General features: G+C 43.1%; 1 protein-coding gene across 1 annotated transcript; it reads left to right on the forward strand.

Moving 5' to 3' along the window:
* The first annotated feature begins 8233 nt into the window (after positions 1–8233).
* On the forward strand, positions 8234–20679 carry SLC2A3 (solute carrier family 2 member 3). The gene is made up of 10 exons (XM_060111912.1): positions 8234–8409; positions 10007–10099; positions 10643–10803; positions 11648–11888; positions 12366–12528; positions 12816–13003; positions 15997–16101; positions 16467–16568; positions 17188–17391; positions 17933–20679. Exons 1-10 carry the CDS (start codon positions 8395–8397, stop codon positions 18143–18145), a joined length of 1485 nt encoding a protein of 494 aa, XP_059967895.1. The 5' UTR covers positions 8234–8394; the 3' UTR covers positions 18146–20679.
* Positions 20680–27373: the final 6694 nt, after the last annotated feature.

Here is a 27373-nt window from a genome sequence, read left to right on the forward strand (position 1 = left end):
TTTTGGTATCATTATGGATTTTTTAGCTTTACAATATGTTAACCTCAGACAGTATTCTCTTTTTGATGCCCAAATTATCGTAACTTTGGCCAGTAGGAGTCCCTTTTAAATCGGCTCCTGTGTCCTTCTGACATGGCTACATTGATCTTTGAAAACTTCTATGCTTCCTGACACAGTAAGATGTTCCAGCCTTATCTATCTCTTAGCCCCAGGTATGGAATCAGTTATTTCTCTAAGAAGCCTTATTTACTTTCAGTGGAGTCACTGTTAAATCAGTGCTTTAAAAAAAAAAAAGGAAAGAAAGAAAGAAAACAAAAGGTAGTTCCCTAGTGGCCTAGTGGTTAGGATTCTGGGCTTAAAAAAAAAAAGCAAGAAAGAAAGAAGGAAAAAGAAAACAAATCTGATTTGTAGCATTTGCCAATTTCCATGGTGTAAATACCCACACTGTGATAGATGTCTAGCTACCTGCGTGATTTCACTGAACACAGTGCTGGGAAGCAGTGTGCGCAACTGGCTCTCAGGAGCCGGCTGCAGTGCACCAGTGCTACCCTCCTTGTGAGTCACAGCCCACAATGGATCCTGGCATTGGAGACTAGTGATACTAGGCAAAAACAAAAATTTCTTTTTAAAAAAAATTTATTTACTTTATTTTTGGCCGCATTGCGTCTTTGTTGCTGCGTGCCGGCTTTCTCTAGTTGCGGTGAGCGGGGGCTACTCTTCATTGCAGTGCGCGGGCTTCTCATTGTGGTGGCTTCCCTTGTTGCGGAGCACGGGCTCTAGGCATGCGGGCTTCAGTAGTTGTGGCACGAGAGCTCAGTAGCTGTGGCTTGCAGGCTCTAGAGCACAGTCTCAGTAGTTGTGGTGCACAGGCTTAGTTGTTCCGCGGCATGTGGGATCTTCGCGGACCAAGGCTCGAACCCGTGTCCCCTGCATTAGCAGGTGGATTCTTAACCACTGCACCACCAGGGAAGTCCCAACAAAATTTTCTTTAAATGAAATTCAAAAAGAATTTTGGTCAACATTAAGACATCAGCTGTTAAAATTATAGACAATGTTTTAATGCATCTGAGTAACAAAAGTGGCTACGATAAAATGAAAGGGCCTGTGGCTGGCAGGTTTAAAGTCCTATTGAAACTTATTATTTTAAAAAAAAGAGTATTGTGTCTATCTGTGCTCTGTAATCAATACAACAAACATCAAATCTTTTTATGTGCTAAGCACTTACAAACTGTAAAAGTTTAAACAATTACAGAGGCTTCCCTCGTGGCGCAGTGGTTAAGAATCTGCCTGCCAATGCAAGCGACAAGGGTTTGATCCCTGGTCCGGGAAGATGCCACATGCCGCAGAGCAACTAAGCTGGTGTGCCACAACTACTGAGCCTGCACTCTAGAGCTCACGAGCCACAACTACTGATCCCGCATGTCACAACTACTGAAGCCTGCGTGCTTAGAGCCCGTACTCTGCAACAACAGAAGCTACTGCAATGAGAAGCCCACACACTGCAACGAAGAGTAGCCCCCGCTCGCCATAACCAGAGAAAACCCGTGCACAGCAACAAAGACCCAACACAGCCAAAAATTAAAGAATAAATCAATTTATTTAAAAAAAAATTACAGACTGTTGGTGAGAACTCTAAAATCAACATAATGACCAGATTCCCCAGATTTTCCAAAGCAATCCTGATGTCAATATTTTGTCCCATGTGGACTGATTTTCGTCATACCATGTGGAATGATTTTAGAAGGTCAGTTATGAGCACGATAGTCTGTGGTTTAGTCTTGCAGTAGTGCTATATTATATATTCAATGATCGCTCTCAGGCGTGTAGAGTAAAGAACCCCACATAATTGGTTATGGGTTCATGTACTCACTGAGTTTACTTCCACTGCCAGCCTTGTCCTGTTTGTGTGGTCAGGAAACATGACTGTGCTCTTCCTCAAGCAAATAGGAACTCGTATTGATAAGTTTTAATTTGTTCATTCGTTCATCCAGTTGTTTATTCACATGTCCAGCCCTATATGGAGCCGAGACTGGAGAAAATTTAAAAATCCCTACTCTTTTTTTTTTTTTTTAACAGGAGTCCTACTTTATTTATTTATTTTTAATTTATTTATTTTTGGCTGCATTTGGTCTTCATTGCTACGCGCGGGCTTTCTCTAGTTGTGGCACATGGGGGCTACTCTTCATTGTGGTGTGCGGGCTCAGTAGTTGTGGCACACAGGTTTAGTTGCTCCGTGGCGTGTGGGATCTTCCCAGACCAGGGCTCGAACCTGTGTCCCCTGCATTGGCAGGTGGATTCTTAACCACTGTGCCACCAGGGAAGTCCAAAATCCCTACTCTTAAGGGAAATGTGAATGAGGGAGACAGACAAGGAAGACAATTAAAATACGCAGGAGCAGACTGAAGAATCAGGAAAGTTTCTAGAGGAAGCAATGCTTCAGTTAAATTTGAAGCTGTTTGTACTGTTGTTCCATTGTCTTGATTCTACATCTCTCTGAAAGGACTTCATCAGTTTTTCCATCACCTGGCAATTTCCACATATTTCTACAACTTTAGTATACAATGGGACTTCCCTGGTGGTCCAGTGGGTAAGACTCCAGACTCCATGCTCCCAATGCAGGGGGCCCAGGTTCGATCCCTGGTGGGGGAACTAGATCCCACATTTCGCAACTAAAAGAGCCAGCCTGCTGCAAGGAAGATCCCACATGCTGCAATTAAGACCTGGCGCAGCCAAATAAATAAATATTTTTTTTTAATCCCCAAATTCTTAAAAAAAAAATTAAACATAGAACTACCATATGATCCAGTGGTTCTACTTCTGAGTATTTATCCAAAGAAAATGAAAACACTAACTAGAAAAGATATATGCTCCCCCACATTCATTGCAGCAGTATCTACAGTAGCCAAGATAGGGAAACAACCTAAGTGTCCGTGGAATATTACTCAGCCATAAAAAAGGATGAAATCTTGCCATTTACAGCGACATGAATGGACCTAGAGAGGATTATGCTAAGTGAAGTAAGTCAGGCAGAGAAAGACAAATACTATATGATCTCACTTATATGTAAAATCTAAAAACAAAACTCATAGGTACAGAGAACAGTTTATTTGTGGTTGCCACAGGCAAAGTTCTGGGGGAGACAAAATAGGAGAAGGGAGTCAAAAGGCACAAACTCTCAGTTATAAAATAAATAAGTTATAGTGATGTACAGCATTGACGACTATAGTTAATAATATTGTATTGCATACTTGAAAGTTGCTAACTTTTAAATTTTAAAAATTCTCATCACAAGAGAAAAAAATTCTGTAATTGTGTATGATGACAGATGTTAACTAGACTTATTAAGGTAATCATTTCACAGTATTTACAAATATTGAATCATGTTGTACACCTGAAACCAATATAATGTTGTATATCAATTATACCTCAATTAAAAAAGAAACATTAAAGGAAAAAAGTTTGTATTTAAAAATTGAAGCAAAAAAAAATTGAAGCAGTGTAGACAAAGACAAATACTGTATGTTATCATTTATATGTGGAATCTACAAAATAAAACAAAGAAATGAATATAATAAAACAGAAACAGACACACAGATATTGAGATCAACTAGTGGTTACCAGTGCGGAGAGGGAAGGAGGGGCAAAACAGGGGTTGGGGATTGAGAGGCACAAACTACTGTGTATAAAATAAATAAGTGACAAGGATGTATTATACAGCACAGGGAACATAGGTAATATTTTGTAATAACTTTAAATGGAGTATAAGCTATAAAAATATTGAATCACTATGTGGTACACCTGAAACTAACATAATATTGTAAATCAACTATACTTCAATTAAAAACAAATTGAAGCAGTGTAAAAAAAAGTTTTAAGTTGTGTAAAATATTTTTGTTAAACACAGCTTAATTAATAGGACTACATTTCTCCTTGATCGTTGAAAATTTAGTCTCAATTAAGATGTGCTGTAAGTGTAAAATGAAGATTGGATTTTGAAGATCTAACACCAAAAAGAGAGAGAATAAAATATCTTACTAATAATTTTTGTATTAAATATGTGTTGAAATGAGAATATTTGGGGTATATTAAGTTAAATAAAATATAATATTAAAAGTGACAACTCTTTTTTTTCATTTTTTTAATGTAGCTACTGGAAATTTTTTAATTTCATGTGTGACTCATTATATTTCTATTGGACGGAACTGATCTAGACTTCTTCAATAACTTGTTCAAGTTACTTGATTAGGAGATGATGTAATTAAATTTTTGATTTAAGGTAATTCATCTAGCACTGGTGTGTGATGGATTAACTTTTGAATATTGGAGGAGGGAAGAAAGTAATAAGGATCTGGGAGCTGGGATTAGGTCCTTCAGGATCAGTTGGAATAATGAATAGTTAGTTGCAACCCAGTTTAGACAGGAAAATCAACATTTCTCAAATTTTTTCTCTCTTCACCCTGAGAGTTTATTTTCTAAGGTTTTTTCAGATTCAAAATAAACTCCATCTACACCTAACCTAATAAAAGAAACTTAACAAATAACGTTCTATGCAAAACTTGTTCTTTATGAGGAATATTACAAATATGAGCAAAGAGTAGAATTAGCTCTGGATATCTTCAAAGCAGCTTTTTTTGTGCCTTGAAATGCCATTTACATTGTTCTGTTGAAGAGGTAGTTTTCCCTGTCTTTACTTTGACAAGGTAAATATGTTTACAGCCCTTTGTTCCCTGGTTTTAGGATTTGGGATCTGTTTGTTTTCCTGCTTGGTTATCATATTACAAAACATCCTCTCACAGGGCAACCTGAAAAGGAGATTGAGATTCACGGTGGCAGATTACCTGCATTTGGATCTAAGAGATTTCAGATCATGATTCATTCATTCCCATTCTTCTAAGCAGACCTCCATTAAACTATTAGGTGGGGATTTCATAACATTCCTCCCCAACCTATTCCATTTTGAAATTTATCGACCACATTTCCTCCGCTGGCATTCTCCGTGGAGACTGGTCACCAGAGCTGTGGCTCCAGCCTGGGTGGAGCTTGGAATCTCGTGGTGCCTGCTTCCAAAGTGCACCCAAGACCCCAGTCCCCCAGCCAATCCCCTCAACACATCAGCAAACAGTCGTGTTGAACAACTGTTATCTGTGGCCCACAGTGAGGGTTGCCTAACTTGGAGGTCCCTGTCACCTTGGGGACAAGTCCGGTTCCTGATCTGGTTTCTGAGAAGCAGGAACTTATAGTAAGTCCCACTTGCTCAAGGAGTATTCATCTCAATATATTCAGCATACTTTTAGATTCCTGAGATCCAGCTGAATTCCAGTTGTTACCGTTTAAAAATATACATTGATAGAAGTGTTCTCTCTCCCTCTAAGCTGCTTAACTTTCTTAAAGGTAATTTTCTCAGACTGAGTTTAGCCAGAGAAAACAGGTTTCAGATCTCTCTCCCCTTCACCCTCCCTCTTTTTCTACCAAGCAGAAAATACCTACAGATTTCAGACATCTAAATCTTGACCCTTCAGTATTGTTTCACTACACTGGTTTTACACAAATTATTTGGGATAGGTATAATCCTAGGCCTTTACAATGATTTCATCTGTTCTTTCAATAAGTATTGGAAAAATAACTGTGCTCTGGAATTACATTGGAGCCTGCTCTGAGTAAATGAAGGGCAAAAAGACCTACTTTTTACTTTCACTGGTGCCATTTACTCTTGCAAAACATTATGGAATAATTATTCTAAGGCAAGGGAGAGGGAGAAATAAAAGACAGTGATTTAGAGCCAAGAATGACATTGTGAGAGAATTCCCTGGCAGTCCAGTGGTTAGGACTCTGTGCTTTCATTGCTAAAGTTGTGGGTTCGATCCCTGGTCAGAGAACTAAGATCCCACAAGCTGTGTGGACAAAAAAAAAAAAAGAAGAAGAAGAAGAAGAAGAAGAAGAAGAAAAAGAATGACATTGTGAGACAAATAATAAATAAAAGTCAAAGAATGGAGAAAAGACTCGCGTGGGCAACACATCACTGTGAGGCTTCAGGGTCCAGCCTCCAGCCTCCTGGGGCTGCTGAGCACTTATATGGCTGGTGGGACTGAGGAATCGAATTGCTAATTTTAGTTCATTTAAAATATTTTCCCGTTAAACACAACTTCGTTGTTTTGATTAGAATGACATATTACTTTAGCTGTAGAAAACAGAGTCTAAGTGGGGATGTAAGATACACATGGGATTTCAAAGACTTAGTAGGAAAAAAGTAAACTATCTTAATAATTTTTAAATTGATTATAAATAATTTAGTCAATTATAGTTTAATATATTTATAAATCAATTGTAATTTAATCAAACTCAAATAGTATTATTTTGGCTATATCAGGTCAAATAAAATAATTATTAAAATTAATTATTCTTGTTTCCTATGTTTTTCTTTTAAAAATTTTAATGCTGCCACTTAGAAAACTTAATATTACATAAATGACTCAGATTGAATGTTTATTGGCAGCGCTGCCATACAGGATATTTTGTCCTTTGGCTGCTAAATTCAGTTGCTGTGGTAACTAAAGGGGCCTCTAGGCTCAGGGTTTCCTGGAAGATTGGGAGAGTGGGGGAGGGGAGGAATGACCTCAGGGAAGGTTTTTTTGGTTGTCACGTTTCACTCATCGCCAGTTCTCTCAGCTAACAACGAGATTTAGAAAATATTCTCATTTAGTGGTTTCGTTTTGTAATGTATAAAAATATCGAATCAGTATGTTGTGCACCTAAAACTAATATAATCATGTAAGTCAGTTATAGACTTCAGTTTTTTTTAAAAATCCTCATTTCAGGAAAGACCACATGATGGGGTCTGTTTCAGGTCCAGTAGTGCCAGTTTGAATAAGAGGCTCCCAACCAAAACCCCAAAGGAAGGTGTACGTTCTTCAGTGGCTCCTCTAGCATAATTCTACCTCTTTACCGGTTTGTCGCACCCCACCCGCTCTCTCCCTGCAGGGCCTGCTAGGCTACAGATTCATAGGCATTAGGAATTTGACTACTGATATTTCCCCCCAGCAAAGCCACCCAACTCTACCTACAATGAACGTTTCCTCCTTCGTTACCTCTCACACAGGAGCACTTCTCTCTCCTTTTATTTTCCTTCATCTTCCTGTGCTCACATTTTTCTTACCTGCTTCTCCTAATCAATCTTGCTCACTTTGCTTGTATGGCTTAGAAATCAGATATTTATCTCACCCTTTTCTTTCAAGAAATTCACAGCCCAGAAGGAATAGGATATGGCTAATGAACTCCAGTTGTGTAAGAATCGGTTGGCCTCTTCCCTTTTTAATGTTTTAAGTGGAAGAAGAGAAGCACCATAAATTCCTAGAGGGCCAGGACTTTTTTGTCCTATATACTGATGAATCCGTCTGATGGGTAGTATGTGCTCCGCAAATACCTGTTTAACGGAATTTGATCATTGTCCTCTCTCGAGGTACTGTAAACCCGAGACTAGAGGCAAAACACCACAGAATGGGTAGAATTCAGAATGGGTGGGGAGTTGGTGAATGCCGTATTTTCAGGAATTTGGATTGTGTCCTATGGGCAGCCGATCCTCTGCTTTCTGCAGCCCAGGAGAGTTGGTTTGGCTCCTAGACACTCAGGTTTTCTCCCAGGAGAGAGCATGCTCATCAGAGGACAAGCAAAGCCCCAAATTCTTCCAGTTCTTCCTCCACTCGCTTTCCTTCTCTCAGACTGTCCTTCCCTCCCCTTCAAGATTGTGGACACAGTCTACAATCAAAGAGCAGCTGATAAATTCATAGGATTAGGAAGAGCTTCTGTTTACACTGCGTCAAACACCATTAACTCTCATATGGTAGCACCCACTCGACTTTGCCTTCTATAGATAGCGTTTATTCTCATCTCTTTACGGATTGATTCAGTTCTGAGCCCTTGCGAGAGCAAAACATAAAGTGTATCTGCCCTCCCTCCAGGCTTTTCTGGTAGCATTTTTGTCTGTGAAACTAAGAGGCTGTAGCTGCTCTTAGAAGAGGGAAGGAGGACGAGCTTAAAAAAAAAAAAAAAAACACGGAGTAGGGAGGGTGGAGGATGTGGTTTTAAAGAGATGGGGGGGTGTGGTCTAGGGTGGGGGCAGAGCTTGAGGTCACAAAATTCCGGGAGGTCCGGAGATCACTGGGGGCGGGGGCTGGGTGGGGCTGGGGGCTTGTCGCCCAGGCTCCGCCCTTTGCGGAGCTTTTAAGTAGGTGCCCATCCTAAGGGTGCGTGAGGAGACGTTGGAGCGGTACCGAGGACCTGCCGGAAGACTTGCTGCTGAGAAGGACATTTTTGGAGGTTTTGTTGGCTGGAAGAGGGGTCTCTGGAATCCCACTTCTAGATCTTTATTGAAGACTTGAAAGGAATTAATTGAGGGCCATGGGGAGAGCGAAGGTAAGAACCATACAGTTACTGGTTTTTGCTTGTTTGGGGTACGCTCCGGAAGGCAAGCCTTAATGGTGATGGCTGTGCTCTTTTATACGGAGTCACCTAGCCATCTTAAATAAAGCCTTTCCGTTTCTTCCCCAGCCTGCACTGCCACAGTTCCACCAGTTCTCTGTGGATGTCATTTCCTATAAAGGATTTATCCCCGTCTGATTCACCTTCCTGTGGTAGGGAAAGTCACCTGGAGAAGTTATATTTGTTTCTCGTTTTTTTTTTTCTTTCTTTAATACAATTACAGGCTACTGAGAATGTGAGGGTGAAACCGGTTGAGTGTTCAGGGGATCAGGGGCTGCTTGGTTGTGTTGATTACAAGTGTGGGTCTGAGAAGCAGCAAGAGGATTTCTCTGGACGCCTTAGACCTTGAAAGGACCTGGGATTTGTTTTGGGGCCTGGGTCGGTGTCCAGCCATCTGTTCTATGACCTATGGGATTCCCTGGATACTAAGGAGAGAGAATTCCAGTTGTCCTTCCTGTTGTGGTTGATTGTGAATGCACAATATTTTAATGTATTATTTTTATTATGGATGCAATATCTGTAGAGAGAAACGTATTTTCATTCACTAAGGTAACTTACTTGAAAATAAGAGAAGGGATGAAAAAGTGGGAAGGCCCTCAAGAATAGTAAATGATGGAGAAAAAGAAGAGGTTTTTAGTAAAAGGAGAGGATTTTACTAAAAGGAGAGGAAGCCCTGGCGGGGCTTCAGGGGTACTAGATGCCTGGGAGGCAACATCAATTTGGGGAACTGAAACTCCTGGCCTGCCACTGTCTGACCTGAGAGGGAAGGAGTTTAAGATGAGGAAGGGTTGGGGTTCTCAGGCGTAAAAATTGAGCTACCTTGAGGTGGAAAGTAAGATTACGCCCACTGGAATTATTCCCAGCAAGGTGAGTGATGACTGGGTTGATTACTGCACAGCCCCTCACAAAATGTCTCCATCTGGGGTTGGGCGTGAGCTTGTGCTCGCCCCCTGGTGGGTGGGTGGGGGATAGCAGTACATTATTAAGTGAACGGGAAGAATTTCAGATGGGACCAAGGATACAGTAGGTTGATCCTGTAGATTACGTGATGCAGTTAAGAGCAGCCTGGTGATGACGACACACCACCAGTACTCGGGCTTCTGTGGAATCTGGGGTACGGGTGAGCGTACGCTGGATCTAGCTGTTTCCAGAGTCAATTGTTCTTAGCAATCCTAAGGCATTTTACTCTGCCCTCACAATTTTTTCTATTCCTGAGCACAGTTCTATGCTTGCTCTTACCTGGGGCTGTTTTTTGAATGCTTCCAAACTGACTAATCCAGTTCTCTTAACGTCTCCCTTTTCCCAAATTTTCTTGCCACTTTCCCCAAGTTTACTCTATATGTTCACCTATGTATTTCCAGATAAGCTCTTCAGTTCTTTCGTGTTCCTCATTGATTATCTAAATCGCTAAGTTTTTGTTGTTTTCATACCGCTCACAGGCTGAGTTCTCCTGATATGTACATCTCCTTAATAAGAGGCAATCATTCATCAAGAGTTTTGACTGTTTCTTCTCTCCTCCCTCCCCCACCAGGTCACCGCCCCTCTGATCTTTGCCGTCACGATTGCTACAATAGGCTCTTTCCAGTTTGGCTACAACACCGGAGTCATCAATGCTCCTGAGGTGGTGAGTGCCAGGCAGTTCGAGTTTGGAATAGGATAATTATGCCTTTAGGTAGTGTTTCCAGAATTAACAACTTTAGACAGACTTGGTAGGTAGCTTGGCTAAGACCTAGAGGGGGAATGATATTGGTGGGGGTCTAATTGAATCATTGATCAAGGCAAAAGGTTCAGGGGCTCCCTGTACCCTGGACTGTACCCATTCTTCCTCTCATCCTACGGTGACACACTTCCTTTATTATCTCTTAGGGGTTAGTTACAAAGTCTCAGGGCGGGAGGGTGGCTGGGATAGTCACTGAACAAGAGTACATCAGTACTACTACCTACTGGAATTTTCAGGACAAATAAAAAATTATTCTTATCAGAGCTGGTAACATTAACTCCAGTGTGTTACCTGTCTCTTCCATTGCCATCTATTTATTCCCTTGATCTGCTACCAAGAAAGTAACTGTAATGCTGTTCTCTTAGGGAGGGGAAGATCCCCAATGTTTGTTTCTTTTCTCATCCAGTTGTAATGGTCTCTTCTCCCACCAACCATTTTAATTTGCAGATCATAAAGGACTTTCTCAATTACACTTTGCAAGAGAGGTTTAAAAACCCTCCCTCTGAGGTGGTACTCACGTCCATATGGTCCTTGTCTGTGGCCATCTTCTCCGTTGGTGGTATGGTTGGCTCCTTTTCTGTTGGACTCTTTGTCAACCGGTTTGGCAGGTATTAATACTTTTTTTTTTTTTTTTTTGGTTGAGTTGGGTCTTGCGCGCAGGCTTTCTCTAGTTGCGGTGAGCGGGGTCTACTCTTCGTTGCTTGTGCGCACGCTTCTCACTGCAGTGACTTCTCTTGTTGCGGAGCTCAGGCTCTAGGCGCGTGGGCTTCAGTAGCTGTGGCGTGTGGGCTTCAGTAGTTATGGTGTACGGGCTTAGCTGCTCCACGGCATGTGGGATCCTCCCAGACCAGGGCTCGAACCTGTGCTCCCTGCATTGGCAGGCAGATTCTTAAGCACTGCGCCACCAGGGAAGTCCCGGTTTGGCAGGTCTTGATCAGAAACTGGGCAAGGAAGGGGTCGGTACTGGTTGCATTGAGGACAAGTATTGAGGCTTAAAGCAGGGAGGTGATGATGCATTTGAATGAGAGCACCTCAAATTCCCATCAAGGGAAAACTAGTCCCACAGATTGTTGGGCTCCAACCCAGATTCAGGCCTAATGATGAGTCTGGGGTAGGGTGGGACAATTTTAATTTCTAGCAAATTTCTAGCTGATGCTGTTAGTTTGTGGACCACTTTGAGAACAACTGGCCTTAAAGTGCTTGCTAAAATCCTAGCCTACAGCTAGGACGTAGAGGGGAGAATCTTAAACAAGTTCTCTAGGTGAGTTTTATGCATACTGAGGTGTAAGAACCATTGATCTTGATTATCGCAACCAGATATGTTCTGATACTAGAAAGTGGAAAAATTAGACCAAAAGATATATGAGCCTGGAGAAGAGTAGAATGACTAGGGAAGAAGGGGGAGATCGGGTCTACTTTGCTAACTTCCCTTGTTTTTGTTTAATCTTTCAGGCGCAATTCAATGCTTATTGTCAACCTGTTGGCCATCGCTGGTGGCTGCCTTATGGGGTTCTGCAAAATAACGGGGTCATTTGAAATGCTGATCCTGGGCCGACTGGTTATTGGCCTCTTCTGTGGACTCTGCACAGGATTCGTGCCCATGTACATTGGAGAGATATCTCCCACTGCCCTGCGGGGGGCCTTTGGCACTCTCAACCAGCTGGGCATCGTTATTGGGATCCTGGTGGCCCAGGTACTCTAGAACTTATTGAATGTTAGTTTCACAACTCATTAAATGAATTTACATAGAGAAGACAGTCAAGAGAATGTCTGGCACAGAGAACGGTGTTCAATATCTTATGATAAACCATAATGGAAAAGAATATATATATATATATATATATATATATATATATATATATATATATATATATATATATGCATAACCGAATCACTGTGCTGTACAGCAGTAATGAACACAACATTGTAAATCAACTATACTTCAGTTTAAAAAAAGAATGTCTGGCACATATTCAACTATATATGTTTCAGACATTAATTAATATTACTATAGTTCCCAGACGGCTAAGGAAGCAGGCAGGGTAGACAAAGTAGTAGACTATCTTTTCCCGTGATAAAAGAACAGATGATCTTCTGAACATTTTTTTTTAAATCAACGTGTAGCCTGTAAAGTATGGAATTTATAGTATTTTCTTTGTCCGGTTTCTAGATCTTTGGTCTAAAAACCATCTTGGGGACTGAAGAGCTCTGGCCCCTGCTCTTGGGCTTCACCATCATCCCAGCCATCCTCCAATGTGCCGCCCTTCCATTTTGCCCTGAAAGTCCTAGATTCTTGCTCATTAACAAAAAGGAAGAGGAGAGTGCTAAGGAGAGTGAGTACCCTTCACACCTTCACTGCAGGAATCTTAGGCTTGTGGTTTGTTTTAGGATGAGGACATTGGATCTGGTTTCTGTCCTCTCCTTTCCCTGTCTGATTATGCTTAAGTCAGAAACTTGCAGCCCCTGAAGGATGGGGTGAGAAGGCGAGTTAAAGCCAGATGCTGATTGAGCCGCCAGATGCGGGGCTCCTCTGGGCGGCTTCTTCCCATCCGTCTCATGGGGAAAAGGAATTCGGGACAGCACCTTATTATTAACCTTTCCTCTTCATGCTTTTCACCAGTTCTCCAGCGATTGTGGGGCACCCAGGATGTGGCTCAGGACATCCAAGAGATGAAAGATGAGAGTCTAAGGATGGCACAGGAAAAAAAAGTCACTGTGGTGGAGCTCTTCCGAGCCCCCAGCTACCGACAGCCCATCATCATCTCCATCATGCTCCAGCTGTCTCAGCAGCTCTCGGGGATCAATGCTGTGAGTGCCCACTTGTATGTCAAACGTGTCCTACAGTATTCCACTTAAAACACCTGACCAGAGGTGAATAGCATTGGCTGTTGCTCACCTTCTTTTATATCCAGGGGTCCCTCACAATGCTTGCCACAGAGCAGCCTCTCAAAAAATGCTCTTTCTCCAGGTTTCCATTTTGTTTTTTTCATTTTTTTCATTTTTATTTATTTATTTTTTATTATTTTTTTGGTTGGATCTTAGTTCCCCAACCAGGGATCAAACCCATGCCCCTTGTAGTGGAAGCGTGGAGTCCTAACCATTGGACTGCCAGGGAATTTCTATTTCTTAAAATTATCTATAGTTCATGTTTTCCATGTGGAAAGATGAGAGACTCAATTAAAAGTTTGTCACCCTTAGCCTTGGAACTTATAGTTAACATTTGTCCTCTTCCAGATTTTTTTTAATACACAGAGTATCACAATTTGTCAATTTTTATTAATCCTCTTTTTTTGACCACTCATTTTAAAAATTTTCAGTCCTCTTTAACTCTGATCTGTCTTATTACATGATGTTATCAGCAATAACGTAATTCATATAATCCAAGCAGATCTGAGAGTTGATATACCTTGGGTTTTTTCCCAGGACTGTACAATTTAAAATCAGTGTAAAGCCCTGGGGAGCAATTAGGAGGTGTGTGGGCACACAGACAACTTCAGAGTGAGCTGGGCTTATCATTCTCTATATTTTTTACAACTTAGAATAGTGACTATGATAGTTAAGTGTGAGGCAAAATGGAAGCTAGCAGTGGGCAGGTAGCCATTGTATTCTATGCAAAAATCAGCTTCTGCTCTTGAGTTTTGGTTGTGGGCAGAGAGGGTATTCCTACACCTATCCTTTTGCAGATAAAAGATTTGGATATGAAGAACACCCACCCCTGTCCCCCTTCTAAGTACTGATTCACGCCCTGAGGGTTTCCCATCATAATGTGATCAGTGTGATCAAATCATTTCATGACAAAGAGTTTTGCAAAATACATGATAACCCAAAATACCAAGTTTGTCCTTAGCCTTGTCTCCCTAACGCACCACAAGGATACTTGTGTTTGAAATAGCAGTGCATCTTCTGAGGACTTAGAGGCTGTCATATCAGACCTTGGGAGGAAAGATAGTTTGAAAAAGCCTCTCAGGTGGTTTTGATGGATCTCAATCTCAAATTTCCACATTTGAAAAACCACTGTAATCAAATATACTCTCAAGACTTTCCAGAACAGTGAGGCTGGGACTAGAGTGAGGTGTCCAGATATAAGACGTGTCCTGAGACGGACCGCCTTCTTCAATTCTATACCCCAGGCGCCTGCTTGCCTCCCCCGAGTCGAAGCCCTGCACAACAGGATCAGAAAAAACCACCCGGGAAAGTTACAAATGATAGATGAGTTCTCTGCCAGCCGGACCTACCCATCCCCCAGCCCCTACCCCCGCCCTTTCAGGAAATGGTGTGTGAAAGTCAGTTTTCCAGCCTACCTTTGAACAAACGATGTTTTCTAATTTCCCTTAAAGGCAGAGGGGTAAGAGGCTGGATAGTGTTTACCCAGCAGAGTAAACTGCCTTTAGGTAAGATGATGTGGCCTAGCTCCGTGGCACCAGGCAGCAAGATTTTACTGTAAGAAGTTTGCTTGAGATGCGTATATACGTGCTAGGTTTTTGATATGTGAGCTTTTATATAAGGAAGAGAATTGGCATAGCTATTCATCTCTAGTTTTAACTGTTCAAACGTCTTTCCTCACAAGCTTTATATTATTAAATATTCTTCAATTTTTTTTTTTTTTTAAATTCCACGCTTCTCTCCTAGAGCAGCAGTTTTCAATGAGGATGACACTCCACATCTCAGTTTCCAAGAGCTCAGCCTGAATCTTATTTTGGAAAATATACATAGTTTCTATCTTAGGTTGTAGGGATTTGAAGACTTGTTTCTGGAGACGGTCACTCCCATTGTCGAAGCACATGTTCATCAAAAAGTCTGATGAATACTGGCTGCTACGAGGGCAGGTACTCTGGGTGAAATCATAAACCCCTAAACCAAACCTGAGGGACTGAGCGATCTAGATCCTGTTCCCTTGTTATCTTGAGGTCTGAGACCAGTGGGGTTTTTTTGTTTTATTTTTTATTTTTTTTATTTTTTTCTTTTTGCGGTACGCGGGCCTCTCACTGTTGTGGCCTCTCCCATTGCGGAGCACAGGCTCCGGACGCGCAGGCTCAGCGGCCATGGCTCACGGGCCCAGCCGCTCCGCGGCATGTGGGATCTTCCTGGACCAGGGCACGAACCTGTGTTCCATGCATTGGCAGGCGGACTCTCAACCACTGCACCACCAGGGAAGCCCGAGACCAGTGTTTTGACATCTCTTTAGCTGTGGTAGTTGTGGCAGCCCTACGTAGTAGCACAGTGTTGAGCAAATAATAAAAATAGTATACATTAAGTTGTAGTTTATTTAATAGTGTCTATTCAATTAAAATAATAGCTGGTGTTAGTTTGTAAAACACTTGCAAAGACCTAGTCCCTGGAATTCCAGCCCAAGTTCTGCTTCTAAATCACGATCAGGCTGAGGTTACTCCTCAGTTTCTTCACTATCAAGTGGAGACATCAATCAATGCCTGTCATTGTTGGTCGGGGTGGGAGTTGGAGTAAGTCTATTGGAAAAGTGTAATTGAAAAACTTAAAGGGACTTAAGCCTCTATATGTAAGTTACTAAAGTAAACTTAAGGAAGAGGCTAAATGGAGCAGTAAGAAGAAGCATAGTTAGAAGGAAAAAAATGTGGAAATAAGTAGCTAGAATTGAAGACAATTGAAGAAGAGAATAGAGATAAGATAACAGAAGATCATTCCTTTTGCAGAAAAGATTGAACAAAAATCCCTGGGAAGTACTCCTTAACTTCTGGGACTTTTTTGAGTTGATTTTTTGGAGGGTTCCATGTAACTGCTATGCACAATTGTATTTCACAGTTGCATCTTTTGTTCCCTGTTAGGTGTTCTATTACTCGACAGGAATCTTCAAAGATGCAGGTGTCAAGGAGCCGATCTATGCCACTATTGGTGCAGGCGTGGTTAATACCATCTTCACCGTGGTGTCTGTAAGTCGGATGTTTTGATCATTGTTGAGCTGGGAGAAGAATTCTTGCTACACACGTTCAAGGATGGGTTGCAGGTCCTTCCACACCCTCCTTCTGTCATTTAGTTAAACCTTTTTTCGTTTAATTCCTTTTGGGGGAAAAGGGCTATTGAATGATGGGTAAAACAGTCTTCACTCTTCAAACAAATAGGGAATGGATGGGCAAGAGGAGGTATAGAGTGGATTATGTAGGATGCTTTTAACTTGAAGCCGGAAGAGAGGAAGTGTGACTATAACAGGTATCCTGCTGTTGGTCAGGCAGATTCCAGAGCTCATATAGTTGCTTTCATGAAAGGGAATGCAGATATTTCTTTTTTATTCTTTTAGGTGTTCCTGGTAGAAAAGGCAGGGAGGAGGACGCTACACCTCATAGGCCTTGGAGGGATGGCTTTTTGTTCCGTCCTCATGACGATTTCTTTGTTATTAAAGGTGAGTGCTCTCTGCGAAGGAAGCGGGTGGGAGGGGGTGGTACGAGGGGGTGGTACGGAAAGGAGAGGGGGTGGGTAGTTGAGGTTTGGAGATCATACAAATGACATTTGGGAGAGGCAACATGCCCAGGGTTTTAAGACAAGTGGATTATCAGAGAGATAATTAAATTGTTATAATCCCTATATCTATATAACATATAGTTTGTAAAATACATTATCTCATTTAATTCTTAAAGAAATCTTGAGGTCATTATTCCCCTTTTACAGCTGATAAAATGGTCTCAGTGCAGAATGACATTTGTGATCACACTGCTAGGTTTCAAAGACCCGAGGCTTCTAGGACTTCCCTGGTGGTCCAGTGGTTAAGACTCTGCACTCTCAGTGCTGGAGGCACGGGTTCAATCCCTGGTCAGGAAACTAAGATACCACATGCCATATGGTGAGGCCAAAAAAAAAAAAAAGAAGAAACAAGGACCTAAGGCTTCTAGGTCCAGTAACTCTTTTATACCACGGGTCAGAAGGAACTTTTCATTATTAGTCAGTCCTCATCTCTGGGAAGCTGGATGCTGCCTGGGGCATGCTGTCTCTAATACTAACTTTACTTTTTTCCTTTCTCGTAGGATAATTATGGTTGGATGAGCTTTATCTGTATTGGGGCCATCTTGCTCTTCGTGGCCTTCTTTGAAATTGGCCCAGGCCCCATTCCCTGGTTTATCGTGGCTGAACTCTTTGGCCAGGGACCCCGCCCAACTGCCATGGCAGTGGCTGGTTGTTCCAACTGGACCTCCAACTTTTTGGTTGGACTGCTCTTCCCCTCAGCTGCAGTAAGTAACTTAAAACTCACCCAGCCCATCTTGAAACCAGCTAATACATAGTTCTGCCTAGAAACAGAATGGTAATAATAAGCCTTAGGATTCCAAACCAATATTTAAAATCCATCATTTGGCTTAGCATTAATGGCTTTATGATGTTAATGATGAGGTAGGTCCTATTATAAAATGACCTAGAGCTGATTTGTTAAGTAAAGGAACCAGCAGTGGACATCTAGAATGCATTCCCAGTTTCCATGAGTCTTTCAGAAACCCAGATCTTAAAACTCATAATCAAAAGGCCTAAAATACTCAATAGGTATTTGGAAACAGCTAACTTCAATGACTAGGAAAAGGAATGACAAAACATTGCAGAGAAATATAGTAAGTTACCAATGAAATCATAAACAAGTCTCTGAAGAAACCTTACTGTCTTCATGAAGTCTAGAAGGGTTATGGCTTCAGGCCTATTGGAAATACGATTGTGAGGGAAACTGGAGTTTATCAGTGACCAGATTTTTACACCGACTCTCCTTTTTTTGTGTCCTTTCCCTAGTTCTATCTGGGAGCCTACGTTTTCATTGTCTTCACGGGTTTCCTTGTTATCTTCTGGATCTTCACCTTCTTCAAAGTCCCTGAGACTCGTGGCAGGACTTTTGAGGAAATTACACGAGCCTTTGAAGGGCAGGTGCCGGGGGCTAACCGAGGTGAGAAAGGCCCCATCGTGGAGATGAACAGCATCCAGCCCACGAAGGACACCAACGTCTAAGCAGTGCCTCCTTCCCACCTCCCTCCTGTCATGAAAAAGTAACCTCTCCCTAAGCAAGGGAGAGACCTCATCAGGTTGTAACCCAGGACTGTTTCTGAATGCTGCTACTCAATTCTTTTCTCATCCCACACACTCTTGGGCGCTCAGAGGATCCCAATGCTGGGGTTAGTTGTTACCTTCAAAGGCTTTTAAAAATTTCATTTCTTGGACATTCTCTTCTGTTCAGGAGAGACCAAGTGAACCTGCCTTCATTTCAGGAGGGATTGGCTGCTTTGCATAGGACAACTTTGCCAGCTCTTGCTCCCTTAGGCTCTACTATTGCCTCTCGAGGGCATTTAGGGGAGTGGGCATGAGGCTGCATTTCCTCCAACCTCGACTTACCAGGAAGCAGATACACGTAAGATTGTGGAGAGCAGAGAGGGGTTCTATAAGATCGTCTTCCTCACTTCCATACGGCTCTGCAGAGCAAATTAACTTGAGTTTTATTTATTTTATCTTCTGGTTTTAGTGCATAAATATTTATTTTTGTAAGTATAAAATAATTTTACCAAATAATGAAAGCATAAGGAAATTGAGGTTAGAGGGAGGTGCTTAAAGAGGTTCTAGGGTGGAAGATTTAATACTGAGGAGGTTAAGGTGCAATAAGAAGGGACGAATGTAGGGAGAAATGTGATGCATTGTTGGAGGGTGTATGACGTGGTGTGCGAGGTTTGCATGTTGCCTCTTAACAATTTCAGTCCTTCAGGTGAAAACTCAAATTTCTCAGAAAAGTCATGTGCCTGTATAAAGAAGCTATTAGTTTCCTTTGGAACTTTTTCCTTTGTTGAAGATTATACGTAGTATTACTTGAAATCTAGGATTATCACTTAGATGGGCTTTGTAGTTAATGGTAGTTGATGGGTTCTAATTTTGGATGGAGTCCAGAGAAGGGATGGTTATTTCTAGAAATCCTCTCTCCCCTCACTGGACCAAACGTCTTCTTTGTAGTGAACTCACTTTTTTTTTTTTTTTTTTTAACTCCTATCATCTGGTGGGAGAGCCTTCCAAATGAACAAGCCAAAATATCGGTTCTTGGTAGACGTTCGTTATTTCTTCAGTTTGTTCTTTAGAAGATTTTAGACGTTGTTTTTTATTTTGTTTTAAGCCATAGCTTTAAAAGAATTCAGAGATGCTCATAGCTACCTTGGAATTTGTAACCTCAGCTCTGGGAGAGGATTTTTCCAGAACGATTATTATTCAGTTGAAGTACGTTGTTACATTAGGGTCATCTCATGCTCGTTTATATCTGTTACCATGTCACGTTACCCTTGTTACCATGTTACCATAGTATTATGTCAAGTGTCCTTCCAGGGACTTGAACTTTCCCACAGACCACACTTGACAGTGTGCGTGGATGTGTAGTGGAGCCCACACTTGAGCGTGAGTGTATGTGCACTGTCACCTTGCTCTGGGTGGAAGTAGTTTATCGGTAACTTGTTTCCTCTATGTTCCTAAGGCCCCCTTTTGGGTAGAATGTGTTAAAACTAATTCCTATGTATGTCGATAACACTGCCTCTGCTGGGTGGAATTTGAATCTATGGTTTTCTTTCAAACTTTAGAGTTCAGTCTTATCTAGCGGCCTTTCCTTGTTGGAGAGGAAGGGGAGAACTCCCTAAATTTTGAGACTGAGAGTGGAGGGCTCACTCCATGCTCCGACAACTGGGGGAGATAGGAAAGAGTGTGACCTCGGGACTCGGTGCCTCTGGGGGGTGCTGGAGGGGAGTCCCAGGGGAGAGGGAGGCATTCTTTGAAGGCAGTAAGAAACAAACTGAAGCTTCGAACTCTGGGGCAGTTCAGAGAGTTAGGTGAGATGGAGGGGTTTACACTTGCCAGAGGCCACGGACACCTCCACGCCCCTCCAGTTACCCAGTATTTTTAGAAATGGAGATTGGGCCCTTCTTCCCTTTTTCATGTGTTACTTGATCTCCCTCTCCCTCTTTGGTGCTTACATATTTCAGGCCCTTTAGCCAAACCCTTGCCTGTTGCCAGTATTTTGGTTCTAAGTTCTCACCATTCCCTCTGGTCCTTGAGCCTTTGGATAAAAACTCACAGAGCCATGGGGTGGGGCTTTGCTGGAACGGCTGAGTTTCCTCTGACTGCACCTCCACTCTGGCTCCTCAGAATCAGTGGCTTGGCAGTCATGCAGTGTGGAAGTCTTCCCATTTCTCAGCGACCAGATTGTGAATAATTTCCAAACGGATTTTCTATTATTGTTACTATGGTTCTTTGTTTTGAAATAAAAATTCTGAATGTATATATAACATCACAGGCTTGGCTTTTTTGTTTTGTTTTGGTCCTTCCTGTGACAACAAAATCAGCTTTAATCCCAATGTGGCCACCCAGTACCTGTTGTAACCTTAAGTAAGTTTCTTATACGAGAGTCTCGTACAAATGAAAATAGCAATACTTGTTTATTATGCAGATGAAATGGAAAAGCCTTAGTGCATTGCCTTGCATACCTAATAAATTATGTTGCTTGCTTTCCCCTGTGAGAATGCTTCTGATTTTTCTCTTATGCTCCTACCTATTTCCTTTCTCCTCCAGTCTTCGATCTCTAAAATTCATCCTACACTGATGTCAGGCATCCATATAATATATACGTATACATTTAAATCACTGTCCTACTTAAAAATTCTTCAATAGCTTCCAATCAATGACAGGAAAAACAGTCCCCTGGCTTAATAACCCCTCCAGGGGCAAGGTCCCTGCTACCTTTCATTTGATTCACCATTTCTTTCTTTTTTTGTTTAATTTTTATTTTATATTGGAGTACTGTTGATTACCAATGTTGTGTTAGTTTCAGGTGTACAGCAAAGTGATTCAGTTATACATATGTATTCTATATATATCCCCATTCTTTTTCAGATTCTTTTGCCATATAGGTTATTGCAGAATATTGAGTAGAGTTCCCTGTGCTCAATGGTAGGTCCTTGTTGACTTTTTTTTTTTTTTTTTTCCGGTATGCGGGCCTCTCACTGTTGTGGCCTCTCCCGTTGCGGAGCACAGGCTCTGGACACGCAGGCTCAGCGGCCATGGCTCACGGGCCCAGCCGCTCCGCTGTGCCATCAGGGAAGCCCGACTATCTATTTTATATACAGTCGTGTGTGTATGTTCATCCCAAGCTCCTCATTTGTCCCGCTCCCCGCCACCTTTCCCCTTTGGTAACCATAAATTTGTTCTCTAAGTCTGTGAGTCTGTTTCTGTTTTGTAAATAAGTGTGCTGTGAGTTCTAAAAAATAAAAATAAAAAATAATGTTATAAATAAATAATTAGAAAAAAGAAAACAACGCCTCATACCCAGTACAGGCCCTCCGCACCTCCACGCTTCCCTTTCACGTAGTTCTGACACTCCTTCCCTAGTTTCCATTCATTTACTACAGATATTTCTACTGGCCCAGGCAGGAGCTCCATAAAGGCTTCTTTACCCCCAACATAGTCTTTACACTGTGGGACTCTGTGTGTTAGAGGGGATGAAAGGATGAAACACCCTGGCTGTCCTGAAAGAGCCCCAGTGAGTGCACCGTATTCTCCAAAATTGTGGTTGCCTTAGCTCCCTTTTTCCACCTTTGCTTCCTTATAATTCATTCTTCACATGATCAGAGTGATCTTTTAAAATCAGATCAAGGGCTCCTCTGGTGGTGCAGTGGTTGAGAGTCTGCCTGCCGATGCAGGGGATGCGGGTTCGTGCCCCAGTCCGGGAAGATCCCACATGCCGCAGAGCTGCTGGGCCCCTGAGCCATGGCCGCTGAGCCTGCGCGTCCGGAGCCTGTGCTCCGCAATGGGAGAGGCCACAACAGTGAGAGGCCCGCGTACTGCAAAAAAAAAATCAGATCAAGTCACTCCCTGCTCAAAGCCTTCCAATTCCACTTAAAATAGTATCCAGGGGATGGTATCTAGAGGCATGCAGAATGGCCCAGCGTTTGATGTACGTCCTAGGCTGTCCTACAACAGCCTCTAACAAAACTAGGCCATCTGGAACCCCAAAACCTACATATAGTGTGTGCTCAGGCTGACTTTGAGGGGCTCGTGCTGTGAGACCTAAAGTTTTTATGAGGTTGTCTAAAATGAAAAAGCATGTCAGCAGGACCTATGGTGGGTCCATGGGAGGTAAATGTGTCCATGACAGGATCAAGCATGCTTTCCTTATTGAGGAGCAGAAAATCAAGAACGTTGAAGGCAAAAGAACAGAGTCAGAAAGCTAAACTTTAAAATGCAGATTTTTTTTTTTGTTGGGGGTGGAATTCCCCGGTGGTCTAGTTGTTAGGATTTGGCACTTTCATTGCAGAGGCCTGGGTTTGATCCCTGGTTGGGGAACTGAGATCCCACCAGCCACACGGTGTGGCAAAAAAATAAAAATAAGTAAATAAATGAAATAAAAATGGAGATTTTTGAGTAACAAAAAAGTCAAAACAAAACAAAAAAAGTAGTATCCAGACTTCTTTGCTGTGGCCTATAAACTGGGTGACCATATGTCCTAGTTTACTCTTATTACCCTGCTGTAGCTTTTTGTATCTGCTTTCATTCATTCTCATAACTGTCCTGACACTAAATTCTGCTTCCCTTGCCTAAAGGGTTTGCTTCTTCAAAGGATTTGCTCTTGTTACTTTCTTTGCTCACTGAAGTTTAGCCCCACTGGTCTTTCTAGTTCTCATGTACATCAAGTTCATGATCACTTAGGTTCTTGACATTTATCCTCTTGTGCTTGGAATATTCTGCCTCAGAATTTTGTATGGCTGAGTCTATTTTGTGGATTAGGGTTTAGTTAATGTCTGCAGAGGATAAGCTCCATAAAAGCAAGTACCTTGTCTTGTTATGCCTAGAACACTGCCTGACATACAATTGATTTTTATTAAGTATATCAGTCTGGCTCCTATCAGAATACCAAAACTTCTACAACTAAACACATAAAGAAGAAGACCAAAACCACACATTGACTTAAACAGGGAAAGTTTAATATAAAAAAAATAAAATTAGGCTATGATAAGAACAAGTTAAAAATGATGGAAGAGAACTCAGTATGGTATCCTAGGGCTGAGGGAGAGTATCCAAGGAAGGACAACTTTGGGAGGCCACCTCCCCAAAGCTGAGGTTCAGATCTCACTGGAAAAGGCATAGTTGCAGTCTACTGGCTAGCAGAGGAGTTTGCTAGATTACACAGGCCAGAGCTGGTGTGCATTCCCCAGGCAAGCAGTAGACAACTCTCCAGGCAAGCCACAGGCTGGTGGCCAGATACCTGAGTGCTCAGAGCAAGTCAGGCCACAAATAGGTGAGAGGCCTGGGGCCTGGGGTGAATAGTGACTGCCAGACGTGGGCCGGGGCCGTGAGGTGGCTGAGGGAGCTTGCATTCTTCGTGCTTGGCTGGGGCAGGACACCACCAAATGTTCTCTCATCTACCCTCCTGATCTGTGGTGTAGCCGCTGGAACCAGCAGAAGCCCAATTCCCTCTACAATATCCTTCTAGCACCATCTACTGAGAAAACTTTATTGCGCTCAACTCGCTAAGAGATGATCTAAAGGGAATTTCAGGGACTTCCCTGGTGGTGCAGTGGTTTAAGAATCTGCCTGCCAGTGCAGGGCACAAGAGTTCGATCCCTGGTCCTGGAAGATCCCACGTGCCGTGCCACGGAGCAACTAGGCCCCTGCACCACAACTACTGAGCCCATGTGCCACAACTACTGAGCCCACGCACCGCAACTACTGAGGCCCGTGTGCCTAGAGCCCGTGCTCTGCAACAAGAGAAGCCACTGTGATGAGAAGCCCCGCGCACCACAGCGAAGAGTAGCCCCGCGCACCACAGCGAAGAGTAGCCCCCGCTCGCCGCAACTAGAGAAAGCCCATGCGCAGCAACGGAGACCCAGCACAGCATGAATGAATAAATAAATAAATAAATAGATGGAATTCCACGCATTACCACAAGACAGGTCTTCTTTTTTGGCTGTATTGGGTCTCTGTTGCTGCACACGGGCTTTCTCTATTTGCAGAGAGCAGGGGCTACTCTTCGTTGCGGTGAGCAGGCTTCTCATCGTGGTGGCTTCTCTTGTTGCGGAGCACGGGCTTCAATAGTTGTGGTGCACGGGCTTAGTTGCTCTACCGCATGTGGGATCTTCGCAGATCAGGGCTCGAACCTATATTGGCAGACAGATTCTTAACCACCGAGCCACCAGGGAAGTCCCACGAGACAGGTCTTGAAGGACGAATTTGGAGCTGAGGCAGTAAGTTGATAACTGGCACAATTAATGTTAGATGGCTGGCTGAAGCAGTCCTTGATTGACAGGGTCTCCTTCCTCCACAACTCCCAGAGCCTTCTGGACTTCAGATACAGTTCAAGTTGCAAAGTGCCATTTTAGGAGGTGGGGAGGTGTGGGGTCCCAAAAGTGTTTGCTTCAGAAATTTGGCCAAGGTTCCAACTGGCTGGCTCCAGCTGCGCTTGCGCTGGAGGCCCCTGCCTAGGACCCAGCAAGTGAGACAGGGGGAGCGGCAGAGGGAGCCCCTCTGAGCCCAAGGCCTCTGAGCTGCAGGATGATGTCTGGGTCGAGGGTCCAGGTGAGGCCTGAGCCTTTGAAGGTACCAGTATAAAAACTGGTACCCTTATACCTTATTGGGTATTTAACTTTAGTCCAGTTCTTGAGCATATAGTCAAGAGACAGGGTGCCAGTTCCAGTTTTGACGATGCATTCAATTTTTTATTATTATTTATTTTTATTTTTATTTTTTTTCGGTATGCGGGCCTCTCACTGCTGTGGCCTCTCCCGCCGCGGAACACAGGCTGAGCCGGCCCGCTCTGGCTCTACGCTCTAGGTCTTCACCGCGCCGCCCTCTTGGATGTCGAGTCCCAGAGGGCACCAACGAATCTAGTAACATCTGTCCGTGATCCGGGCGGGCCACGGTGGCGACGGCACCGCTGAAACCGCAGGTCCCGCCGGCAGTCCAGCTCCCTCCGCTCCCACCGCTCCAGCCCCAGGGCTGGCCCAGGGCCTGCGCCCACGCCCTCCCCTCCCCTGCCCCTCCCCCGCCCCGCAGTCACGGGAGGCTGGGCGGCCTCTGGACCGAACCGCGGACCCCGCAGGAGGCGGGGCTTCGGCCGCGCCAGGTCTCCCGTGAGCCTTTGCTGCGCAGGCTCAGGCGGCACCAGCAACCCGGTAGATTCCATGCGGCTGAAGCCCTTTCCGGCTAAAACGCAGGACACGCTTGGCAAAGTGCAGACCTTCAAAGGCAGGTATTTCCCGCCTTTCTTATTCTGAAGAGAATTTAACTACCCTTTCTGGATTGCTCTAGGCTTTGTGACTTAATTGATATGACTAAATCAACTGAGTTGGCATAGGTTTCAGAGATTAAATTCAAATCTCACTTTTAAAAAATTGAATGGGGCTTCCCTGGTGGCGCAGTGATTGGGGGTCCGCCTGCCGATGCGGGGGGCGGGTTCGTGCCCCGGTCCGGGAGGATCCCGCGTGCCGCGGAGCGGCTGGGCCCGTGGGCCATGGCCGCTGGGCCTGCGCGTCCGGAGCCTGTGCTCCGCGGCGGGAGAGGCCACGGCAGTGAGAGGCCCGCATACCGAAAAAAATAAAAAATAAAAATAAATAATAATAAAAAGTTGAATGCATCGTCAAAACTGGAACTGGCACCCTGTCTCTTGACTATATGCTCAAGAACTGGACTAAAGTTAAATACCCAATAATGTATAAGGGTACCAGTTTTTATACACTTTTACTAAAAAGTTTTATTATGAAACGTCTCATCTTTATCAACCTGAAGTGAGAAAGGAGTCCTGTATTTTATTCTATTTTTTAAAATTTATTTATTTATTTATTTTTAGCTGCGTTGGGTCCTCGTTGCGGTGCACGGGCTCCTCATTGCGGTGGCTTCTCTTGTTGGGAGCACAGGCTCTAGGCGCGTGGGCTTCAGTAGTTGCGGCTCGTGGGCTCAGTAGTTGTGGCTCACGGGCTCTAGAGCGCAGGCTCAGTAGTTGTGGTGCACGGGCTTAGTTGCTCCGTGGCATGTGGGATCTTCCTGGACCAAGGCTCGAACCCGTGTCCCTTGCATTGGCAGGCGGATTCTTAACCACTGTGCCACCAGGGAAGCCCGAATCCTGTATTTTAAATCTGCATTTTTATTACGAGATTGAGCATTTTTTCGGTCCTTGTATTTCCTTATCTGCATACCATTTGTATATATCAGAGGAGGAATATTTTGAAAAAGATGTGTTTTGGAGAAGAAACAAGACAAAATAAATAAGTAGAGTTTATAAAGAAAATAGTTACTATATAACCCAGCATTTCCACTCCTAGATATATTACCCATGAAAGATGAAAACTTGGGGCTTCCCTGGTGGCGCAGTGGTTGAGAGTCCGCCTGCCAATGCAGGGGACACGGGTTCGTTCCCTGGTCCGGGAAGATCCCACATGGCGCGGAGCGGCTGGGCCCGTGAGCCATGGCCGCTGGGCCTGCGCGTCCGGAGCCTGTGCTCCGCAACGGGAGAGGCCACAACAGTGAGAGGCCCGCGTACCGCAAAAAAAAAAAAAAAAGAAAAAAGAAAACTTGTCCACACAAAAACTTGTTCACACATGTTTGTTGCAGCATAATTAACCCCAAACTGGAAGCAAACCATATCCATTGATAGATATCCATTGACAGATAAACGGAAAACCAAAGTGGTATATCCATATCCATACAATGCAACAGTACTTAGTCACAAGAAGGAATGAAGTACTGATACATGCTGTAATATAGATGACCCTTGAAACCATATGTGTATAAAGCCAGTCACAAAAGACCACATATTATATGACTCAATTTATATGAAATTTCCAGAACAGGCAAATCTATAGAGAGAAAGATGGTAGCTTAGTGGTGACCTAGAACTAAGGGGAGGAAAACAAAGGGGGGTGGGGGACACAGAGAGATAAAAAATGACTTCTAATGGGTACAAAGTTTCTTTTTAGGGTGATGGAAACACTCTAAAATTAGATTATTCATCTAATAATCTGGTTCCACAACTCTATATAAATGCTAAAAATTATTGAATGGTACACTTTCAATGGGTGAACCTTATATAAATTATGTAAAAATAAATCTGTGTAATAAAAAGATTAAAACAAAAAGGAAAATAAGAGAATAAGTAGTCATATAAAAACCTAAATCTCCTGATAGGAAACTGGTAAAACTAAATTTTGAAACATCCTGTAATAGAAT

Source organism: Mesoplodon densirostris, chromosome 11, assembly GCF_025265405.1.
Source record: "Mesoplodon densirostris isolate mMesDen1 chromosome 11, mMesDen1 primary haplotype, whole genome shotgun sequence".
Lineage (NCBI taxonomy): Eukaryota > Metazoa > Chordata > Mammalia > Artiodactyla > Ziphiidae > Mesoplodon > Mesoplodon densirostris.